We start from the raw sequence: 20,000 nt of genomic DNA, 5'->3' as shown, positions 1-20,000 counted from the left end.
CTATTGGAGCCTGCTACGTATCGCCCCCTATCTGCCACTCTTTTGTCTTCCCCACAGCACCTACATATCGCCCCCTATCTGCCACTCTTTGTCTTCTCCACAGCACCTACGTATCACCGCCTATCTTGATGTTTTTTTTCTTCAAAGTGCTCCATTTTCTGCCTCACCTCTCCTATGCCAGTATCTCCTGTACCTTTTCCCTGAGCGACTTGATTTGTTTATTTGTATATTTATATTGCTCTAATTCACAGGCATGTCTCAGAGGACTTTACAGAGAATGTGTCTAGCTACTGTAGGACTAACTTAGTCTCTCCCCAGACTCAAATATTACGTTGAATCGCTGCGCTCCGCATACTACATAAGTGAGTCTGTGCCAGTTAACAGCCACTGCTGGTTTTGAAGGCGGGTTTTGAAGGCGGGTTGAAATTGAATGAGTAGCACTGATGAGAGAGCGGTTCGGAAAATGGGCTGCGCCTCCCGTGTTGTCTGATCGCAAAGTCGTTATTGATTGGAGAGGACTGAATCCATCACTGGCATATCACTGGCCAAGTGAACGGTTCCCTCCCATAACCAGCTGGCTGAGGGAAAGTGTCCCAGACCCAGAGAGAGATCTGCAGCATGCAGTAACATAGTGTATCAGCGTAAGAACTCTCATGGGTCTGGTGTTGAGACTAGGACTAGTCTGACTCACCTGGTAAAACCTAGTTTTGACTCACATTATGAGTCAGTCATAGATTTATGAGTCACAGGAAGTGTAAACACAATCAGAACTTTCCGATTGTGTTTACACTTCCTGTTAGTCTCTCAAGCCAGACTGTTTCTTCTACATGAGCTGAATAGTAAGAATAGGTTATTGAATATGTAATATGACTTATCCAGATGAAGAAGCAGCAGCTTTCTTCAGGCACTAACTCACACAGACTCAAGGATCTAAAGGTCAAAAAGCCTTTATAACAACAAGTTTCAAATCAACACTGCCGGGTCAACACCTCACATTCACCTGCAGCCCACAAGTGAGCACTCGGTAACTCGCTTATGTTTTAGACTTATTTAGGTCCTGGACTGAAAAAGTCTGTTAGGACTCCACATGACAATAGTAAGAATATGTTTTAGACTTATTTAGGTCCTGGACTGAAAAAGTGTGCTGTGGGAGGCAAAGTGGGAAATCCAGAAATAGAAATTTTCTTCTACAAATGAAACCTGTGTCCTCTACAGAATAAAAGTAAAGAAGTTAAAAGTTATGCTCACTATATGGGACATCACTGACGACATTCTGAGGATACAATAATCCAACTGCTCGTTCATTTTAAGGCCTAAAATATGAAGGGAACATTCCGTGAAACTGTCCCCTCAAGTGGTTTAGCGGGATCTGGGACAGGTATCTGCCTCGTCTACATCGATCTTGTTTTCACCTAGTTTCACATGTGTACATCTGCGCTGTGGTTGTAGCTTCTCCTTGAGGCCTAGGGCTGGGTTTCACTACTCAATACCTTTAAAGTACCGACCGGTAATAATCCAGTACCAAATAGTATTGAAACTTCTCCGATCAAACGATACCTCCATTCAATCCTTTTTCTCTACAGATCTAGAAAAAAAAACGATTTCTATGGTTTTGCTCGCAGCCAATCACTGCAAGCGTTTGATTTGATTCGATTGAATGCAACGTGTGATGGACCCACTACCGCAGCAGCTACAACCCAAACAGTGGTGAAGTCGAATGTGGTGTAGACGGGAGTTGGCAGTTCAGCAAGTAAAGAAAAAAGTTATGGAATGAAGTACGCTATTGGTATTGGTATCACTTTAAGGGCACTGGTATTGATACTGGTATTGTACATTTTGAAACAATACCCAGCCTTTTTGAGAGACCTCACCCCTTTCTTCTTTGATCTTTTTCTGTTTTCTGATCCTGTGTTTTTAGATGTACCTCCGTTCTCTCCCGTGTCCTCGGCTTCACTCTCCTCTTCTAAACGGATGCTCTCTGTAGGCTCATCATCCTCACCTTGTTTTTCTTCCCTCCACCTCTCCGCCTGCTGATGCTCTTTGTTTTACAGCCACTTTGTGGAAAAAGTGGCACAGCTTTGATGTGTGGTTCATCTCTGTCGCGCTCGTGTGGAGCTGGTCCACAGCTTTGATGTGTGGTTCATCTCTGTCGCGCTCGTGTGGAGCTGGTCCACAGCTTTGATGTGTGGTCCATCTCTGTCGCGCTCGTGTGGAGCTGGTCCACAGCTTTGATGTGTGGTTCATCTCTGTCGCGCTCGTGTGGAGCTGGTCCACAGCTTTGATGTGTGGTCCATCTCTGTCGCGCTCGTGTGGAGCTGGTCCACAGCTTTGATGTGTGGTCCATCTCTGTCGCGCTCGTGTGGAGCTGGTCCACAGCTTTGATGTGTGGTCCATCTCTGTCGCGCTCGTGTGGAGCTGGTCCACAGCTTTGATGTGTGGTCCATCTCTGTCGCGCTCGTGTGGAGCTGGTCCACTTCTTCTATCGCCATCTTGCTTCTTGCACAGCAAACGAGGCAGGGCGACTTTCTTTCTCTGCTTTCTGCTCAGGATAGTGATGATGATGATGATGATGATGATTAGTAGCACTAGTAGTTAACCCAATCGCCAGAATAAAGTGTCTGCGTTTTATGTGTCTAAAACATGGTGTTTTATGTTTCTGCAAACCTACAATCTCAGTGTAAATTTGAAACTAAACAGTGGTTAATTTGAAAACCTTGCTGCCTTTCCAAAATGAAAATGCAAATAAAACTGCGTCAACAACTTTGGTTATGTTCAGGCGAGTGAAACAACGTGGTTAGAGTTGACGTTATAGTTTGGGTTTATAGGCTTAAATAACAAACCGGTTAAATGTGACTTATGGTTGGAATGTAGACTAAACCCTGGGGATCGAACACGGCCAGCGCGCTAGTTCAATCGCAGAATCTATAGAGAGGCAAAGTGAACTTCCTGCTTCAGCAAAATAGTTTTACTTGGTCAAACCAAACGGTTCAGCTATATTTAGAATCGGGAGAGACCATAGAACATTTCACACACACACACACACAAAAAGATATATATATTTTCTTTAAACCCACATTTTCTTTACGTTTTCGTCCAAATTAAATCTCTCCTGTTTCTAAATATATCTGTACCGTTTGGTTTGAACAAGTAAAACTATTTTTATAAGCATTTTACGAAATGTCTATGGGAAAATAAATGGAGGATGAAAATCTCTGGTACAGTGCTGAAGCAGGAAGTAACGTTCCACGTTGGCTCTATAAACGTGTATATACTGTATCTAGAAAGGTGATATGCAAAATGTATTTTGGTTCAGAAATGTTATATTCTACCTATCCGTGGATTGCAGAAATGTACAATGCCAAGGTTTTATTCTGGCAACCAGACAGTACTAGTAGTGGTGGTAGTATTCCAAGCAGCTCAACAATTGTCGCTTTGCTAAAAAGAAAAAATGTTTTTTTGATCTTCTGACAAAACTAATTTCTCTGTTTCTACTCCCTTCCTCCCTTCCTCCCTTGCTCTCCCTACTCCCTTTCACCTGTCTCTTTTCTTCCTTCTCCGTCCTCTTTCTCTCCTCCACCCCTCTCTACATCCACCCCTCTCTCCGTCCACAGTAAGAAAGAGAAGGCTTGAGGGCGGGCCCATCTTCCCCAAGTGTCGGACAAACGTGTAGAAACCAGGGCTACCCTCCTCCTCCTCCCCCCTGTCCACCCCAACCCGTCGTTCCAAACCCCCCCCGCCCCCATCTAACTCCACCCCCGCACCCCGCCCACCTCCGACGACCTACCCCCAGAAGTCTGCACGTCATCTCTGATCTCCGGCCACGTCAGGTTCTACGGTTTTTGGGCTTCAGAGCCAGCCTCTGAGTTCCTTCTACCTTCTACTCCCTTAGACTCTTGTTCAGTGGATCTTAAAGGATCCGATGGGATTCGGTGTCGATCCGTGCTTTGAGTGCCTTTAAAAGTGATATACGTATTATGCTAAAACCTTGTGTTTTAAATTAAGAATTTGGTACTCTGCAGTTTGTGGGACTGGGTACGAGAGCATGCGTCAGTTTCTCAAACTTTGGTCCCGGGGCTGAAAAAGTGGAAGAAGCGTTGCTGTTAGCATCGCTGTTAGCATCGCTGTTAGCTCTCTTTACAAACAAACCGGCCTGTGCCTGTGTGTGTTGTGCCATCTTGTCCTCCTCATCCTTTACTATCTCCACAAGTGTCTTGGTTCCACAATATAGGGATTGAATGAGGGCCCATTTGAATGGCGATGGGCTGTTTTTAGCAATGCCTGTTTCTATTGTTGAGTTGAATTAATTCTAATTATTATTATTATTCTACTGTAAATGATTCGTTACTGTCATCCACTCACAGTTTTTCTACTGATGTTGCTCCAAGGTGGACACACACTACAAGATATCTGGCAATCAATTAAAGCAGCTACGAGCAAGATTTTCGATTGTTATTAAACAGTCTAAATTGAATATCAATGCATCACATCTTACCTGTAATAGTAGACAAGACCAACGCAGAGTAGTCTCGCTTGAACCCCGAGTGAATCGGCCAGTGTTAGTCTCTCTGTGGCCAGGGCAGATCAGGAAGTGAAATGAAACGGTTTGCAGCAGCCACTTCGGCCATAACCACAAAATAACTTCCAAAAAACCTGTTAGAATATAACGAGAGATGTTCGCGAGAGTATGCATGGCGTTCTCCTTGTTTATGGTATGTTGCTAGGCAGCGCGGACGGGGGAAGGCAGGCAGCTGCGTTTCACTTCCGGGTTTATCCGGTCCGGCGGTAAGGAGAGAGAGAGAGAGAGAGCCCCCTGTTGACGCGAGTTTAGACAGACACAGACTTAAGAGAGCAATCTCCGATTCACACGGCTTTGGTCTCAGCTAGGTAAGATGTGATGCATCAATATTGTAATTGGTATACTGTTTAATAACAATTGAAAATCTTGCTCGTAGCTGCTTTAAGCACCAAAGTCATCAAATAGATAACATGAAACCCTCTGAGAAATACCGTGTGGGATTTGCAGCCAGTCTTGGCAGTGTGTGTGTGTGTGGGATGGCCAAATTCCTTAGACAATATCTTGTAGTGCCTATCTGTCCTGAGATACAGAGAGATAGTGACAAAGAGATAGATTTATAAACCTGGCTACTGTGAGACTTGTCTGCTATATATAGAATCTTATTTATTTGTGACAGACCTGGGGAACAGTAGAAGTTAGAATCCATTCAAATACATGACTTGATTTGTTTGAGCATTTAGCAACTGATAACACATAACTCCAAAGTGTAACAGAAATGTTGTTCCAAATGGGTAAACAACGTAATAAAGCATGTTAATGCCACAACAGAGGAAAGATGACAAATCCATGATAGGAATGCCAAATAACTGAAGGAACTCTGAGTATTTGAATGGATTTGTATTGCAACGTAAACCAGGTCTAGTTTGTTGATTGTGTTCGTTTGTAGTTATTTACTGGCGCTGAATTGTGTGGTTGAATATGAGATGAGATGGTTGTACATCACCCTGACTATTTATGACTGCTTTCACTCAAGTTGATCAATGCCTCAATCCAGGCTTCGGAGTATACATACTGTATACAATTTACAAATATACGAAGCCAACTGTGGAGCCATCCTGATGCCACAGGTGGCGCTATACTCTGATTCTGGATTGGTCCTTTAAGCCTCGTCCAACTCAGTGGAAATGTTCCCAGCATCAAGGGTGACGACTGAGGTCCTGTCATCTTTCATGCGGTGCCACCAAACTCCAGCTCCATCTCCATGAACCTCGTTACATCAGGATTATGAAGAAGGGCGACACCAAGTGCGGTGTCGGCGAGCACGAGGAACACTGCTGCCCATTTTGCAGCATCCACTGGGATTTTGTTGTGTGCTCACATTAAAAAAGAGATCGACACTGCGGAGCACATCATCATTCAGAAACCACGCCCAAAACGGGGGGAAACAAAAACTCCCCCCACAATCCTAGCGTTCTCCTATGTCACGTGCATGGTCGCGTGTTGCACACAAGGATCATATATACGGAAGATGAACACTCCAACTTATGTCCTTGACAGCTAGATCCACATTTTTCTTCTGGCCAATTCTCAATGGCTTCCTTGTTTTGCTCAGGAGTACAAAAACACTTTTTAATTGGTGATTCTTTACATTTGTTGTCTGCGCAGCCCCACCACAGCTATGTTTAATTCAAGGAAAATGACGCTGGTGTTTGGAAGTGAATGGAGAGCTTTCCCCCGTGACGGGCGTGGCCTATTTCATGCAGTGTCTCTATACACCATAATAAGCCATTCTTGGTAGCTGTAACTGACAGTACTGTCTCACTTACAACTAGGATTGTCATTTTTATAACTCAAGGTCTGACATGGTGCTATCCAAAACAACAAGTAACCACCGGACAAGTGTGTCTCTTTTTTCTTACAGGAAATCTGGAAAGGTACCAGTTTTTCCCCTTAACAGGCTGTGGGCGGGAGTGTGCAAAATTGATTGTACAACACACAATTCTTTCATGTGAACCTCCACCTCTGAAAATCCATCTGATTGTTGATCGATGTCAAAGCACCCATCTGAGGTCAATTAGTGTTGGCCCATTATGTTTAGTAAGCAGTTAATTAGTTCAAAATGGTGCAGGTTAATGCAAACCCATGTGTGCTGTTGTTATTGTTGGTGGTATTCAGATAGATTTGATGTACATACGATAGAGACATTTGAGGTTTCTAATATCAGTGGAACACTGTTAGCCAAGAGTTGCATCCCAAACACATTTGAGCAGTTTTATCTAATTGGCATATAATAATAATAATAATAATAATAATAATAATAATAATAAGATGGTTCTATCTATTGTTTGGGATGCAAAATTAGTCACATGAATGCCTCTATAAGGTCCCCACATGACAAGAGTTTTAATTTGCTTTAATTTTCTGGGTGTCAGTAGGACAAGATAGTAAATGTCATTTAGATCACAGGCCACAGAAAAAGTTTGAAGAAGCTGTGGAACAGAAGAACATCAGTCTAAATGGAAATGGTAAGGCCACTCCTCAACTGTAATACTGGTCTGTCTTCTCCTCTGTCTAGCAGCGGTTCAGATTGATTTGATTGTATTGCTTGACTCTGTGTTTTGTTAGATAGTCCACCTTTTTGTTTATGAGATAAATCAGGTTTGAAAGTATGGTGTCGGCGATGCTTTCTTTCTTCAACTTTCATTACATTTGGTTTATCAGAATAATGGCCAATGCCAGACTCAATTCTGCAGTGTTTTATGGATAACACTGACACTATGTGGCCAAATAGGATAATTACACCAAGTCAGCAGTTAATGTCATCGACTAGTCTCTCTACTCTCTCATAGACCCATTTCACACACAGCAACCGTTTTGAGGTGGTAAAGCAGGTGTAACTAACCAATACCATTAATAATGATGGTTCCATTACGTTTAGGTGTTCCAGTGCCAGGGCCCTCGTTAATGTCATTGGTTACACCTGCTTTACCATCTCAAAATGGTTGCTGTGAAAACGGCCTATTCTCTCCTCTCTCGCTCATTCAACTTCTATCTTTCTCATTGTATTGGTGTCCTGGCCCATGCAAGACTTGAAACTCAGACTAAGACAATCTTAACTCAATCATACCACAGTTTTATCTGGTCTGGTAACGTTTCTTGCAAACAGAAATCCAGAGGGTCCAGAGTCCAACAAATTGGAGATTTTTGATGTGGGGGGGATCTCTTGATTGATCTTGTCAAGTAGGCTATGTCTGTGCCATACCTTTTTCTTCTTTTGTTAGCAGATATTGAGTTATCAATTAATAATCTATTTTAGAGGGAACACTGAAAGTTCATCTATGACCCAGAATTAGTCCACTCCATTTCCCCAAATTAAAAAAAACAGATAGACTGCTAATCCACTGAATAAAAGGGTAAGAAGGTATTTCTGTCTGTGTGTGATGTCAGAAAGGCTGAGGGATAAAACAAACAGTCAGGTGAACTTAGCTTTCCAATAACAAACGTATAGCAAAAAGAAATGACGCTGTATGCGTTTAGGGACTATAATGTATTGCAGTTTTTTTAAGTAGTGGAAATAAAACCATTCTAATATGTCTACCATTTATTCCATCCTTCTACCTTCTGAAGAAGCTATCCCATATTTTGATGTTCAAATATCTCATAAATATGGCAACACATCTTTAAAGTGAGATTTCCTTAATCCCCTCCAAGGTTATGCGTTATGTTATGAGTACTGAAATTGGATATAAAAAATACTTTGCATCTCTCTCTCCCTGTCTGCTTTTAACCGTCCCCCTTTTTCCTCTCAAAGCAATCTCAACTTTCTGAAGCCATTGTTACCAACCAATCAACCGAGAAGAGAACACAGTTTTATGTCTGTGAACAAGTTTGAAAGTTTTTATTGAATCTCAGGCAGAAACATACATGATAATCCTTTATTGCTCATCGCATTCCGCGCCGCTTACCAGCGGCTCATTCTCACACCTAAACCAACAATAACTGAATCGAGTGTCGTTTCACATCTTCTTTTAAAACAGCTGTGTTGTTGATGAATAAGTAGGTCAATCATCCGTCTGTAATTATGCAGTATTCACTTCAGAGCGGGGCAAACTTCTCTCTTTCACACAACTTCAACTAATGCCAAAAACCTAGATCTTTTGTCCTCTTTCAAGTCAGTATCTGCTTCCATAACAGCTTACAAATGATGATTACATATATTTACTCATATTTTCTCCCTAGTAATACATCCTGAAGGTGATAGTATACTGTATTGTAGAATTCCGGTTTTATGGCTGAAAGCTAAACATTTTGGCTGTTGTAGCTATTTGAACTGCAGCTACTCAGTCATTCTTTACCATCAAAAGAAAAAGAAAACCCTGCAAACCTGTAAATTAAAATTCCTGAATGCATACACATCATCATTATTGTTATTAACTATTAATATATTGACATGATACTGAAACCACATTCAAAATTAAGAGTTATTGCCTTAATATTTTTGCAGTGATAAAGAAGAGAACTTTTTTTTTTTTTACATATTCACACAACAAACTTGACCAGACAAATGGCATGCAAGACGTAAGAAGGGGGTTGGACACACACAACAAGGGAATAGAAAATTATTTTTTGAACACTAAAACGTTACACCACAGAAATGTTGGACTTTGACGTTGAGCAGGGGGCGCTGTCGGGTTACACATAAGGTTTGACAGAGAGTGTGTTAACACTGTGTGCAAAAAGTTGGACATAAATTCCAGACGTGGGTGGACAACAAAACTGAACAGTATTAGCTCTAGTAGCACACATTAAGAGTCTTCAAATTTCCTTTTTAAAATATGGCTTATCGAGTTATCACATTATTTTCTATTTTAGAGACAGACACACAGTTAGTATGATTATTTCATGATTATTATTATTATATGATTGTTTGCCAAACTTGAGGCTTATTTATGTAGATTTATTAATTGATTTATTTACAAAGAAATTGAAAAGCGTGGTGGACGAGATAATTTTTCGATGCTGCAAGACGTATCTGCAGCCATCGCAGAGAGGAGAGAAAAAGGAGTTAATCTAAAACTTCTCAGACTAGGATAAACCATCTCACATTGTGTTGTTAGCCCCGCTGCTCGCTGGTTAGCTTCATTAGCGTAACCAAGCTAACATTAACATCAGCCAAGCTAACATTCACCTGGCCGTGGGGGTTAGCCTAGCTTAGCCTATGGCTGCGATTCACACTGCTGGTTCACATCCGATTTGTTTTCCCGCCCATTTGACACAGATCTTATCTTTTATTCGTCTGAACACAAAAAAGACCAAACAAGTTCAACTTCATTTTATGTGCTTAGAAAGCAAAGAAAAGTCCACATGTGTCATATGGGGGGGAAAAGTCTGATTTAAGCCAACATTGTGAATGTAGCCTATGTTAGCTAAGCTAGATAATGTTAGCATTAGCCAGCTAGCTAGCCTACTTCTTCAGCATGTCTTGCAGAGGACCAGGCAGGTACTTCATCACTGTGTCCATGATGCTTTGTTCCTCTTCGTCGTCATCGCCACAGCCGGCAGGCACCAACTTCTTAGGTCGAGTCAAGCTGCCCTCTGCTGCCTCGTCCATGGGGTTAACCTCCACCTCCACTTCACGCTTTTTGATGCCATACTGGAGGTCAAACAGAGGTCAAACAGAGGTCAAACGGAGCAAAACAAGCTGCTAAGCATGTTGTTCACACGGTTTGACCTGCAGACTTTCACATTTAGGAGCGCCCACAAATAGGAAGGAGGGAGAGGACGCAAAGGGAAACATAATTACAAGAGTCGTCATGAAGTCCAGTGTTGAAATTTACATTTTCTGTTTCTTCCTGTTGAATCTGTCAATAAATGGAACATCACATACAATCACTTCAAAGCTGGCTAATTATGGCTAGCAAATCGCAAATTATGACATTACCATAAATTTTCGTTGGCGGTGCACAGTAACTTTTGGGCATTTTCGGAAAATTTACAGAGAATATTCCACAGTCCGTCCGTCCATCAGTCAGTCACTTATATGGTCATGCAGTTTGACAACAAACACACGTGGTTGGGACACACTTGTTTGATGTTATACATTTAATTGAAAGTCAAAACAGGTGATGACAGACAGACAGACAGAGATGAGGTAAAGTAAACCTCTTAACAATAGTGGCAATGGTGGGAAGCCCTTGTCTTCCCCTCACTTTTGGGTTTGAACTTCACCCCATTTCCATGTCGAGTCAACTGTTGCAACCAAGGTAGGGATAGGTATCGTTTTTAAAACGGTACCGGTGCCTAAACGATGCCTGAACTCAATTAAATCGGATTTAAAGTGGATTTTTATTTAAGAGGATTTCAAGTGGCGCGCTCCAAACGATGTTAGTGAAGGTGCTGTGGTGCTGGTTTCGACACACCGGAGGGCGGATATTTCACTCAGCTCGGGCATGGCACCTAATTCTGTTGCAATTTGGTACCAGTAGTAGCAGTTGTAAAGGTACCAGTACCATAGTAGTTTCGGTACCCAACCCTAAACCCAGGGGACCGAGGCTACTGGATTGTCTTCCCCACCTTGAATCTGGAACAGCACAGCTGCAGTCCTGGTCTCAAGCATCAGCTTGGACATGTGCTTAGTAGTTGGCGGTGCTAAGGAGCGGTTCTGTGCAAAGCCCACTTATGATGCAGAAAGCCTCCTCTGCCTTTGTACTCTGTAATAGCAGACTGAGTAATCTGTTTTAAAGAACATGATGTAGGTGCTGTTTTTTTTGGTAATTTTTAGGGAAACTGCATCATCACCTAGAGTTGTCTTTTCAGGCACGGCTGGGTTGGACTGAATCCTCGCTATGGTTGGACTGAATCCTCGCTCTGGCTTTCCTCCACCGTGGATGGTCCATGGCCTCCACGAATCGGATCGGATCGGAATCTTATTTTTTATTTTTTATTTTTTTTGCAATTCCAGCGCAGGGCCGTAATTTGCCCATGTATAATAGTATCCTTCTTTGCCTTGTATATTTTCTTAATTTTGTCTGGTTTTTGTAAGGTATATTTAAAAAAAAATCTTTAATTGGCCAAATCTTTGCCTATACTGTATATTCAAGAAAAATATTGGTATCGGAATAATATCGGTATCGGCAGATATCCAAATTCAGGTATCGGAAGTGAAAAAAATGTGGATCGGTGCATCCCTACCCTCAATGACACAATGAATCATCCTCATCTCCACTCTGTGCAGCTTCTCCTCATGCTCACTTCCCTATATCATGCAACCCTGCCATGGTGGCAAATGAGAGAAAATGTACTGACACGCCCAAAGGAACTGGTTTGGGCCAGGTGGTGATGGCTATCACTTTCCAGTGGCCCTCCCAATGGTGTAGCCGAGGTACTCTTCCACAACCCAACCGGCCTTCCTTGGGGTTGGCCATCAAACCATCTTGCTGTAGTGCTCCTCATCAGAGGTATCAATTATGATATCACCAAGTCAGTCATGGCATACTGCCTCATTTGCCTGAGTGGTCCAGGGTCTCTGCCCAGACTTCAGTTTCAGGGGAGAAAGCCCTGCGGATGCCTGAGGAACTTCTCTAATGGAGAACAAGATGAAAGGTTTTCATTGGTCTCAGATCTTCCATCTGATGATAGTTGAGTTAGTGTGTTCCCCACGGCGTAGAGTGTTTACCTCCCAGCTCTGTATGTTTGTCTGAATCTTCTGTGAAGGATTCAGGGCGCCCGCATTCTCCACCAAATATGGCAACTCAGGGGACTTAGAGGCAAGACTCACAGTAGAACAGGGCTTGGGGGAAACAGAAAGTGTCTAATAAAGGTTGGGTAGGAAGGAAGTCAGAGGATGGGTAAAACGTTTGCTGGGCATCGCCACCCCCAAAGGACCTAATCTCACTCACAAAGAATGTCCAAAATGAGTGTGAGGGTTTCACACATCAGCGCCACTCAAATAAAAAATAAAATAAAATGTCTGAAATTCTCCAAAAGGGGTGAACACAGACGGAGCTGGCTTGAGTTTCAGCTGGCAGTGGAATTGGCCTGGAGGGAAACTGAAATAATGTCTGATCGTAGTTTAAAGTTACAGTTTGTGTTTTGACAAACGAGCTATGGGACTCTAGCAATGGCATCATAGTGTAGGGACGTACGCCATTTTGTTGTGTGTGTGTGTGTGTGTGTGTGTGTGCGTGTGTGCGCACGCGTGTGATGTGCGTGCATACGTACGTGTCCGTGTGTGTGTGTGTATGTGCACGCGTGTGCATGTGATGTGCGTGCGCACATACATGTGCATGTGTGTGTGATAACTGCTAATTAATCCATCTCTTTGAACCCCAGAGCCTTTTCGCACTGACATGTTTTGAGCAGCTACTAACCCTCCACCTTTCTTTCTCTCTCTCTCTCATCACTTTCTTTCTTTCTCACTCTCTCATCTCTCTTACATTCTTTCTCTGTCTCTCATCTCTCTCTCTCTCTCTCTCTCTCTCTCATCTCTCCCTCCCTCTTTCTCTCTTTGTGCTTCTGTCTTTCAACAGGGAAATATTTTGGGATATGTCAAAAATAGAATATTGTTCCTCGAGACGTCGTGGTGGCGGCTTGGTGTTGTTCACACTGTGACAGCTGACAAAAAATGTCAGTTTGAAAAAGGCAGACAGCAAAAAAAAAAAAAAAATCACAGACGTTGAAAGCTGTTGCTGATTTGAGCTAATAATGAGCTTATATCTTCTTTAGCTTTCACCTACTGGTTGTTTCCAATGCAGATCAATGTGTTTCACCAATGTTCTCTAATCCAGTTTGATTTGCTTGATACTGGTGCAGTGATCTGCCTCACTGGTGCAGGGATCTGCCTCACTGGTGCAGTGATCTGCCTCACTGGTGCACTGGTGCACTGATCTGCCTCACTGGTGCACTGGTGCAGTAATCTGCCTCACTGGTGCACTGATCTGCCTCACTGCTGCAGTGATCTGCCTCACTGGTGCAGTAATCTGCCTCATTGTGCCTTGTTTCAAGATATTGCCACTTGTTTTTCAGAATAATTCCTGGTAAATTAATCAGGTGAATCTGCATTGGAAATAAAAGGAATTATCACTCCCCAATTTTCCAACTTGTCTTAAGAAACATGTCATTTTAAGTATATATAATAATAAAGTATAAGAATATAACTTTCTAAGAAGGACATGTTCTTGCTGTTCTTCTTGGCTTGATGGGTGAACGGTGCGGAGGAAACTGACAGAAACCTTTTGGTAATAACGAGCACTTTGGGAGGTCTGAGGCTCCTGTGGGGGAACTTTGGAGGAATAGACTTTGAGTTGAGGAGTGAGGGGAGGGGGGCTTCTCATCTTGCCAGTTCACAGTATTCCCACACTGGACCCCGCCCAACCACAAACTCCCTACCTTACACTCAGGGAAGTGGCTACTGTAGCAAACCTGCTTCAGTTATCACCTGACGTGCACTATACTCAACTGAATTATAGAACAAGGGGTGGGATGCAATCAAGGTTATTATAGTCAACTAAAACTAAAGCTAAGACTCAAAATAAGCACCAAAAATATTTTTTTAGTCAACTTAACTGGGCAAGAAAAGTGTTTGGAAAAACCTCACACGAAACCAAACTATAATTGCTGTTTCCAAAACGGAAAGGAAAATAAAATCCATATAAAAACAAATGCAAATAGCATAATGATCACAGCCCTGGATACAGTGTGCCATACTCAGCAAATGTAATACTTTCATGTTTTAGAGAGCAACTCACAACACATTCAAACTGCCTGGGCAACAGCTTCATGACATATACATTGCACATCCATACATATTCAAACCGAATGTCCAAATCGCACAAAATTTAACAAATGTCATGATGTCATTACATCATGACAGTGGTAATTTTTAACTTATGGCTTCCAATCAAAATGTGTGTTATGTTTCTGTTTTGTTGCATCACCTCTTTCTTTGACCCACCCTTCCATCCATATATTGTTATCTACCTGTATACATGGATTCTTCTTTCTGTCTAAAATATCAAATCAATTCATAATCGGATTCCTAATATTTTGTGTGTCCATTGCTCTCCATTCGTCTTAGCCCGTGAACAGCTCTTTACTGTCCCATTTTCTCCTCTCAGCATTAAGGACGAGAGAAACACAAATAGTGTCGTGATAAAGTCTATTTCCAAAGCAGGTCTGCTCTACAAAGAGTTTTGTCGTCGAGCAGCCAAGAAGCTTTTTGAAGCCGTCCTGTCGTCTAAAGAAGCAGCCAAAAGCATCTTGTGAAACCTTGTCACATGAATTTGACAAGATGGTGCTGACGAGAGCTTCAGCACAGCAGGAACAAATCTCCTTAGCTGGTAAGCTCTGGCATAGCCATGGGTGTGCCAGGGTGTGTGCCTGCCTGTGCCACCCAAAGAGGCAGCTGGCAAACCCTAACAAAGAAAGTCTGATGCAGAATGCATTTTTTAGTTCGACTTATGGTAGAGTGGGGATGGTTGGAACAAGGGACGGTTGCAACACAAGTCTTCTTTCTCCAATCAGCAAGACGGAAGACACATTTGACATGTTTGTCATGGCTGACAGCATGGGGACGGTTGCAACAAGTTGTCCCCAAGCTAAGCAGCCATATCAAAATAGACCACACAACAGTACGTTTCAACTAGGGCTGTCAAACGATTGATTTTATTAATCGGGATTAATCGTGCGATTAACTATAGTTAATCTTTGTATCGCATGCCATTATTTTGCATTTCAAAGCATTTTTTATTAGATATTAATCATTCTTACCAGTGTGTAGTGATTGGGAATCAAATGAATGCAAATAAATGTACTTTGTGATCTTGAATTTTAGATTTGGAATGTAGACAGGAGGTAACAATGTCTACAAAATATATCTAGAACCGATACTTCCGGCGGCGGCGCTGTGGAGCAGTCGAAACCCAAAATGACACAGCCGAAGAAGGCTAAAAACGTTGGCACTTCCATGTGAATAATGGCTCGGTATTGGAAACTGTGTATTGATAACGTGTATATCGCGTGAAGCCATTGGAGCCGACCTCCCAGTGCTAGCTACTTTTAGGTGATGGCTCGCCTCAAACTCGATGTACTTCGGTGATATTTTAATTCCGTTTTACACAAGGTGCAAACTACGGCTCTTGACTTGTCCACTGTACCATTTGGGGATTTTTTTTTAAAGTAAAACGAGCCATTTAAAACCGTATTGCTGTCGTTCTCTTCCATGCCTCCTGCACAAGCAGGAGACAGGAAACCGAACGGCTTGACTACAAGTACGGGTGCGACGAAGGGACAAAACAGCGGCATGCGATTAACGCGATAAAAAAAAATTAGCAAAAAAAAAAAGCATTAACGCGCGATTAAGGCGTTAACGCTGACAGCCCTAGTTTCAACATAAACAAGTCATTGTGGGATGCATAAAGGTATAGAGACCAGATGCATGTGTGGGAACGCCCACAAAATGTTATACGGCTGGCGCGCGAGTGGGATAAAACCGCGTATATCTCAATAGGCTGACTCACCAAAGGAAGGTGCTGCGGCTCTACACTACAGGTTTGGGGATTCTAGAGCAGAACACAAGACGTCTGTTCAGATGTGTGTTCACTGCGGTAGCTGAGCCAGCTATCCCAGCGTCTATGACGAGACATCGCCTCAACCTATATTTGACCCAAATATAAATTTTTAGCAATAAATAATTTAAAAATTAATTCAAAAACTCAATGTTATTTGATAAATATTCCTAAATAAATCATTACTACTACAATATTATTGTATAATTCTATAATACAATACATAGCTATTTTCAGAATTTAAGTTGATGAAATTGCTATGGCGGCTTTTAAGTTATTTTAAATTTGAACGATGTGGTGCGCATTTGCAAAGTGTTGGGCAATTACACACATGGCAAACGTCCGTGCAGTTAATTGACTCTTTCCGGCTGCAGTGAGAATCTTTCCCAAGTGGATTTACCTTCTTCTTCTTCTTCTTCTTCTTCTTCAAGTTTGCATTCATGATACCAGTCCTTTGACATGTTGTTATAATGCTCGTGGTTTTAAGGAATGTTATCTTTGTATTTGAGTACATGCCCGTTTAGATTTCAACATTTTAACGAGGCTTTGGTCATGGCAATGCTCTGTCTGCTTAATTAATTTGGTTAATTTGCAGTTTTTTTGATTGATTGATTGATTGATTGATTGATTGATTGATTGATTGATTGATTCTGTGCTGCACGTCCCTCGGTGTGACCAGCGGATTTCTTCCAGGCCAGCAGTGCGTCCTGGAGCACTATAAAATACTACTGCGACTCAGACTAGGGTCTGAGTTGATCTTAGCACAATTGTTTCCAGTCCAGCATAAGATCAGCTCAGCGCCAGACTTTTTTCTGGCCACACCTCCTTTTCAGAGTGGCACACCCACACGCACAGAGGAAGGCACAAAGCCGCTTCCTATCTTTCCGGCAGGAGCGCACAGCCTGAAATTGGCAGGTCTGCCGCGCGGGTTGGAAGGTAGCAGTGACAGCCGGGGCAAACGCTAACACAATGACACAAATGTGTTTGGTCGTGTGAGTGTGTGTGTGTGTGTGTGTGTGTGTGTGTGTGTGTGTGTGTGTGTGTGTGTCTTATTGTGTCTGTGAGCAGCTGATCTCGCTTTCTACTGAGCCTTCTACTGGCTGTGGGTTATGATCAGGGGAATGTCCTGTAGTCCTGGAACAACCTGGAAAGTCCTGGAAACCACCTCGCGCCCACACTCCAGGTCGGATTGGGCTGAAGATTTGCATGGCGGTGGGTTATGATCCGGGGAAGGTCATGGGCAGGTTGTGAAGTCCTGGAAACCCCCTGGACGCACCATAACTTCCGGGCAAGCAAAAGGTGCAGTTTGTTTTGCTTTGTGCCAATGTAACCCCAGCCAACGCTGGGTACAATGCTAGTGCAACATAGAAATGGTGTAGACAGGTCCACAGCAGGAGGGTGGATGTTTGAGGAGGTACAGGACTATTTAGGTTGGAAGGTGTTTGGGTTCATTTGACATGTTGATATGCAGAGTGCATTTTTGGTTTACAAACGTTGAATGTTACATATCCGTGGTTTGCTGCCAACATTTTATTCTGGCGACAGGGTTGGATATATTTACCAGTCAGTCAGTCAGTTAGTAATAGTTAGTCAGTCAGTCAGTTAGTTAGTCAGTCAGTTAGTTAGTTAGTCAGATAGTTAGTCAGTGTTGTCATTACCTTGTCCCTGATGCCTTGCCTCATTGTTTCCCTCTCCACCTCAATCTTGGCGTATTTGTCCTTCCTCTCCTCCTCCTGCTGCCTCAGCGCCTCCTTTCTCTCCTCCTCCTTCTCGGCTGCATCTGGGTCCTCCTCCTTCTCCTCCCCACCCATCATCTTCCCCACATCAGGAGGACCTCCAGAGAGAGAGAGAGGGGGGGGGGGAGCATGTAAGACAAGTTGACTAGGATTGAGAAGTTAACAGATCTGCAAAAGGGTCTGAAAAACTTGACAGAATTGTCAGCGTTTATTTCTCAGCCTCTGTAGCAGATAGAAACATGACATAAAAACCATGTGAGAGCTTAAATGTTTGGCTTTCGCTGGCAATTATTGTCTTTGCCCTAATGTTCATTAATATATATATATATTTAACCAATAAACACATGGGGCCGTAGGGGGTATCTTCACGAATGTTAATCACTGTTATGTCTTTCGAAGCGTTTTCTAAAAATCACGTAAAAAAAAAAGAAGGAATTTATCTTCCAAAAGTCATAAAAGTTATTCACGTTTGTGAAGATTATCGTGCTGAACCCAAATTCGCGCTCCCATAAACTATTAACCACAGACCTTATTTGAAACTGGGCAAAGTTGTCGTTCCTATATTTAAGGTGGGCTGGATGATTCACATGGCATCAACTACTACTACTTCTACTTCTGCAGTGTGCAAGCTAAGTCGCGCGCGCGCGCGCGCGTGTGTGTGTGTGTGTGTGTGTGTGTGTGTGCGTGCGTGCGTGCGTGCGGGGGGCGGGGGGGGGGGGGGGGGGGTTGGGACCGGCGCATGTGCCGGGGGAGGGGGAGGGGGAGGGGGGTGTTCCATATAGGTGCGTTCCCCCACTTCTCCAGATACCACTTCACACCTCTGCTTTTCCCCTGACGAACCCAAGTGCAACTTCCGGACTCATTCCTGTGGTGCTCTATTTGCCTGATGGATTACCCCCTCCCCCTCCCCCCCAACCACAACCAACACCACCACCCCAACACCACCCCAACACAGCCATGCATTCATTTGCCTGATGGATTAGTGGAAACAGTGGAGCAGATAGCCTCAAGATGGACGAGCAATAAAAGGAAGGAGGGGACAGATAGGGAATTGCCAGAAGAAATGCTGCTTTAATATTGTGTGTGTGTGTGTGTGTGTGTGTGTGTGTGTGTGTGTGTGTGTGTGTGTGTGTGTGTGTGTGTGTGTGTGTGTGTGTGAGAGAGAGAGTGAGAGAGAGCGAGAGAGGGAGATTTAGAAAAAGTGGGGGGACGAGGGAGAGGAGATGGAGAGGGGGAGAGAGAAGGGTGGAGAGGGAGAGAGAGAAGGGTGGAGAGGGAGAGAGAGGGGGGGAGAGGGAGAGAGAGAGAAGGGGGAGAAAGGAAGAGAGAGGGAGAGGGGGGGGGGGATCTGTCAGAAAGCATTGCGTGCAATTAGTTGAGCTGTTCCGGTTACTGGGATTACCCAGCACTTGCTGCAGGACCACAGATGGAGAGAGAGAGAGAGAAGTAAATGAAGAGGGAGAGGATACAGAGACAAGTGGAGAACTGGAGGAGAGAGAGAGAGGAGAGAGAGGAAGGAATGTGGAGATGGCACAGATGAGGAAAAGAAGGAGGGATGGAGAGAGAGACAGAAATGAGTGGCAAAGGCAGAGAGAGAGGGGGCGAGAGATAACAGCTGTCTGACCTTATACTGCAGAGCTAGGATGGAGAGAGAGAAAGGAAAGAACGAACGAACGAACGATCGAACGACTGGAGGATTCCTTGAGCCGATAGCTGCCCCCTGGTACCGTTTGTAATTTGACTCGTCAGCGGAAAAGAAGGTGAACTGCGGCAAAATGCAGAGAGAGAGAGAGAGAGACAGGAGAGACGGAAGAGAGGATGAGGAGGAAAGGATGAGTGAAGGAGAAAAGAAGGAGAAAGTGAAGACAAAAAAATCCAATCAAAAGGTTTTGCTTGAAATCATAAACTAGAACGACCGCACCGCGGATTTAGGCCTCCACCATTAGTTCATTCTTGAGTCCAAATCGCCATTTGAGGCAAATTGGAAGAAATTCCGTCAAGGCGCTCCTGAGATGTTGCATCACAGAGCTTGGAAATTGGGTGTGTGAGGTCACCGTGACCTTGAACTTTGACCTTTGATAACCAAAATGGAATCAGTTCATCCTTGCGTCCAAGTCGATGTTTGAGCCAAATCAGAAGGAATTCCATCAAACCGTTTTTGAGATATCGCGTTAACGAACTTGG

The 20,000-nt window shown here is 43.3% G+C and overlaps 2 protein-coding genes across 2 annotated transcripts in view; one reads left to right on the top strand and one right to left on the bottom strand.

Annotated features, from left to right (window-relative positions):
* Positions 1 to 3,830, top strand: part of tmod1 (tropomodulin 1) — a 28,127-nt gene extending 24,297 nt beyond the window's left edge. The window contains exon 10 of the mRNA XM_083655907.1: positions 3,612 to 3,830. Coding sequence (XP_083512033.1) covers positions 3,612 to 3,670 — 59 coding nt within the window. The 3' untranslated portion in view covers positions 3,671 to 3,830. The remainder of the gene's footprint in view (positions 1 to 3,611) is intronic.
* Positions 3,831 to 9,980: 6,150 nt separating this feature from the next.
* Positions 9,981 to 20,000, bottom strand: part of cplx2a (complexin 2a) — a gene marked incomplete at both ends in the record, with an annotated part of 23,144 nt that continues 13,124 nt past the window's right edge. The window contains 2 exons of the mRNA XM_083655868.1: positions 9,981 to 10,169; positions 17,739 to 17,914. Of these exons, the coding sequence (XP_083511994.1) occupies positions 9,981 to 10,169; positions 17,739 to 17,914 (365 nt within the window). The remainder of the gene's footprint in view (positions 10,170 to 17,738; positions 17,915 to 20,000) is intronic.

Source organism: Poromitra crassiceps (genome assembly GCF_964638095.1).
Source record: "Poromitra crassiceps genome assembly, chromosome: 19".
NCBI classification, from domain to species: domain Eukaryota; kingdom Metazoa; phylum Chordata; class Actinopteri; order Beryciformes; family Melamphaidae; genus Poromitra; species Poromitra crassiceps.
This window is presented reverse-complemented; position numbering and strand designations above follow the sequence as displayed.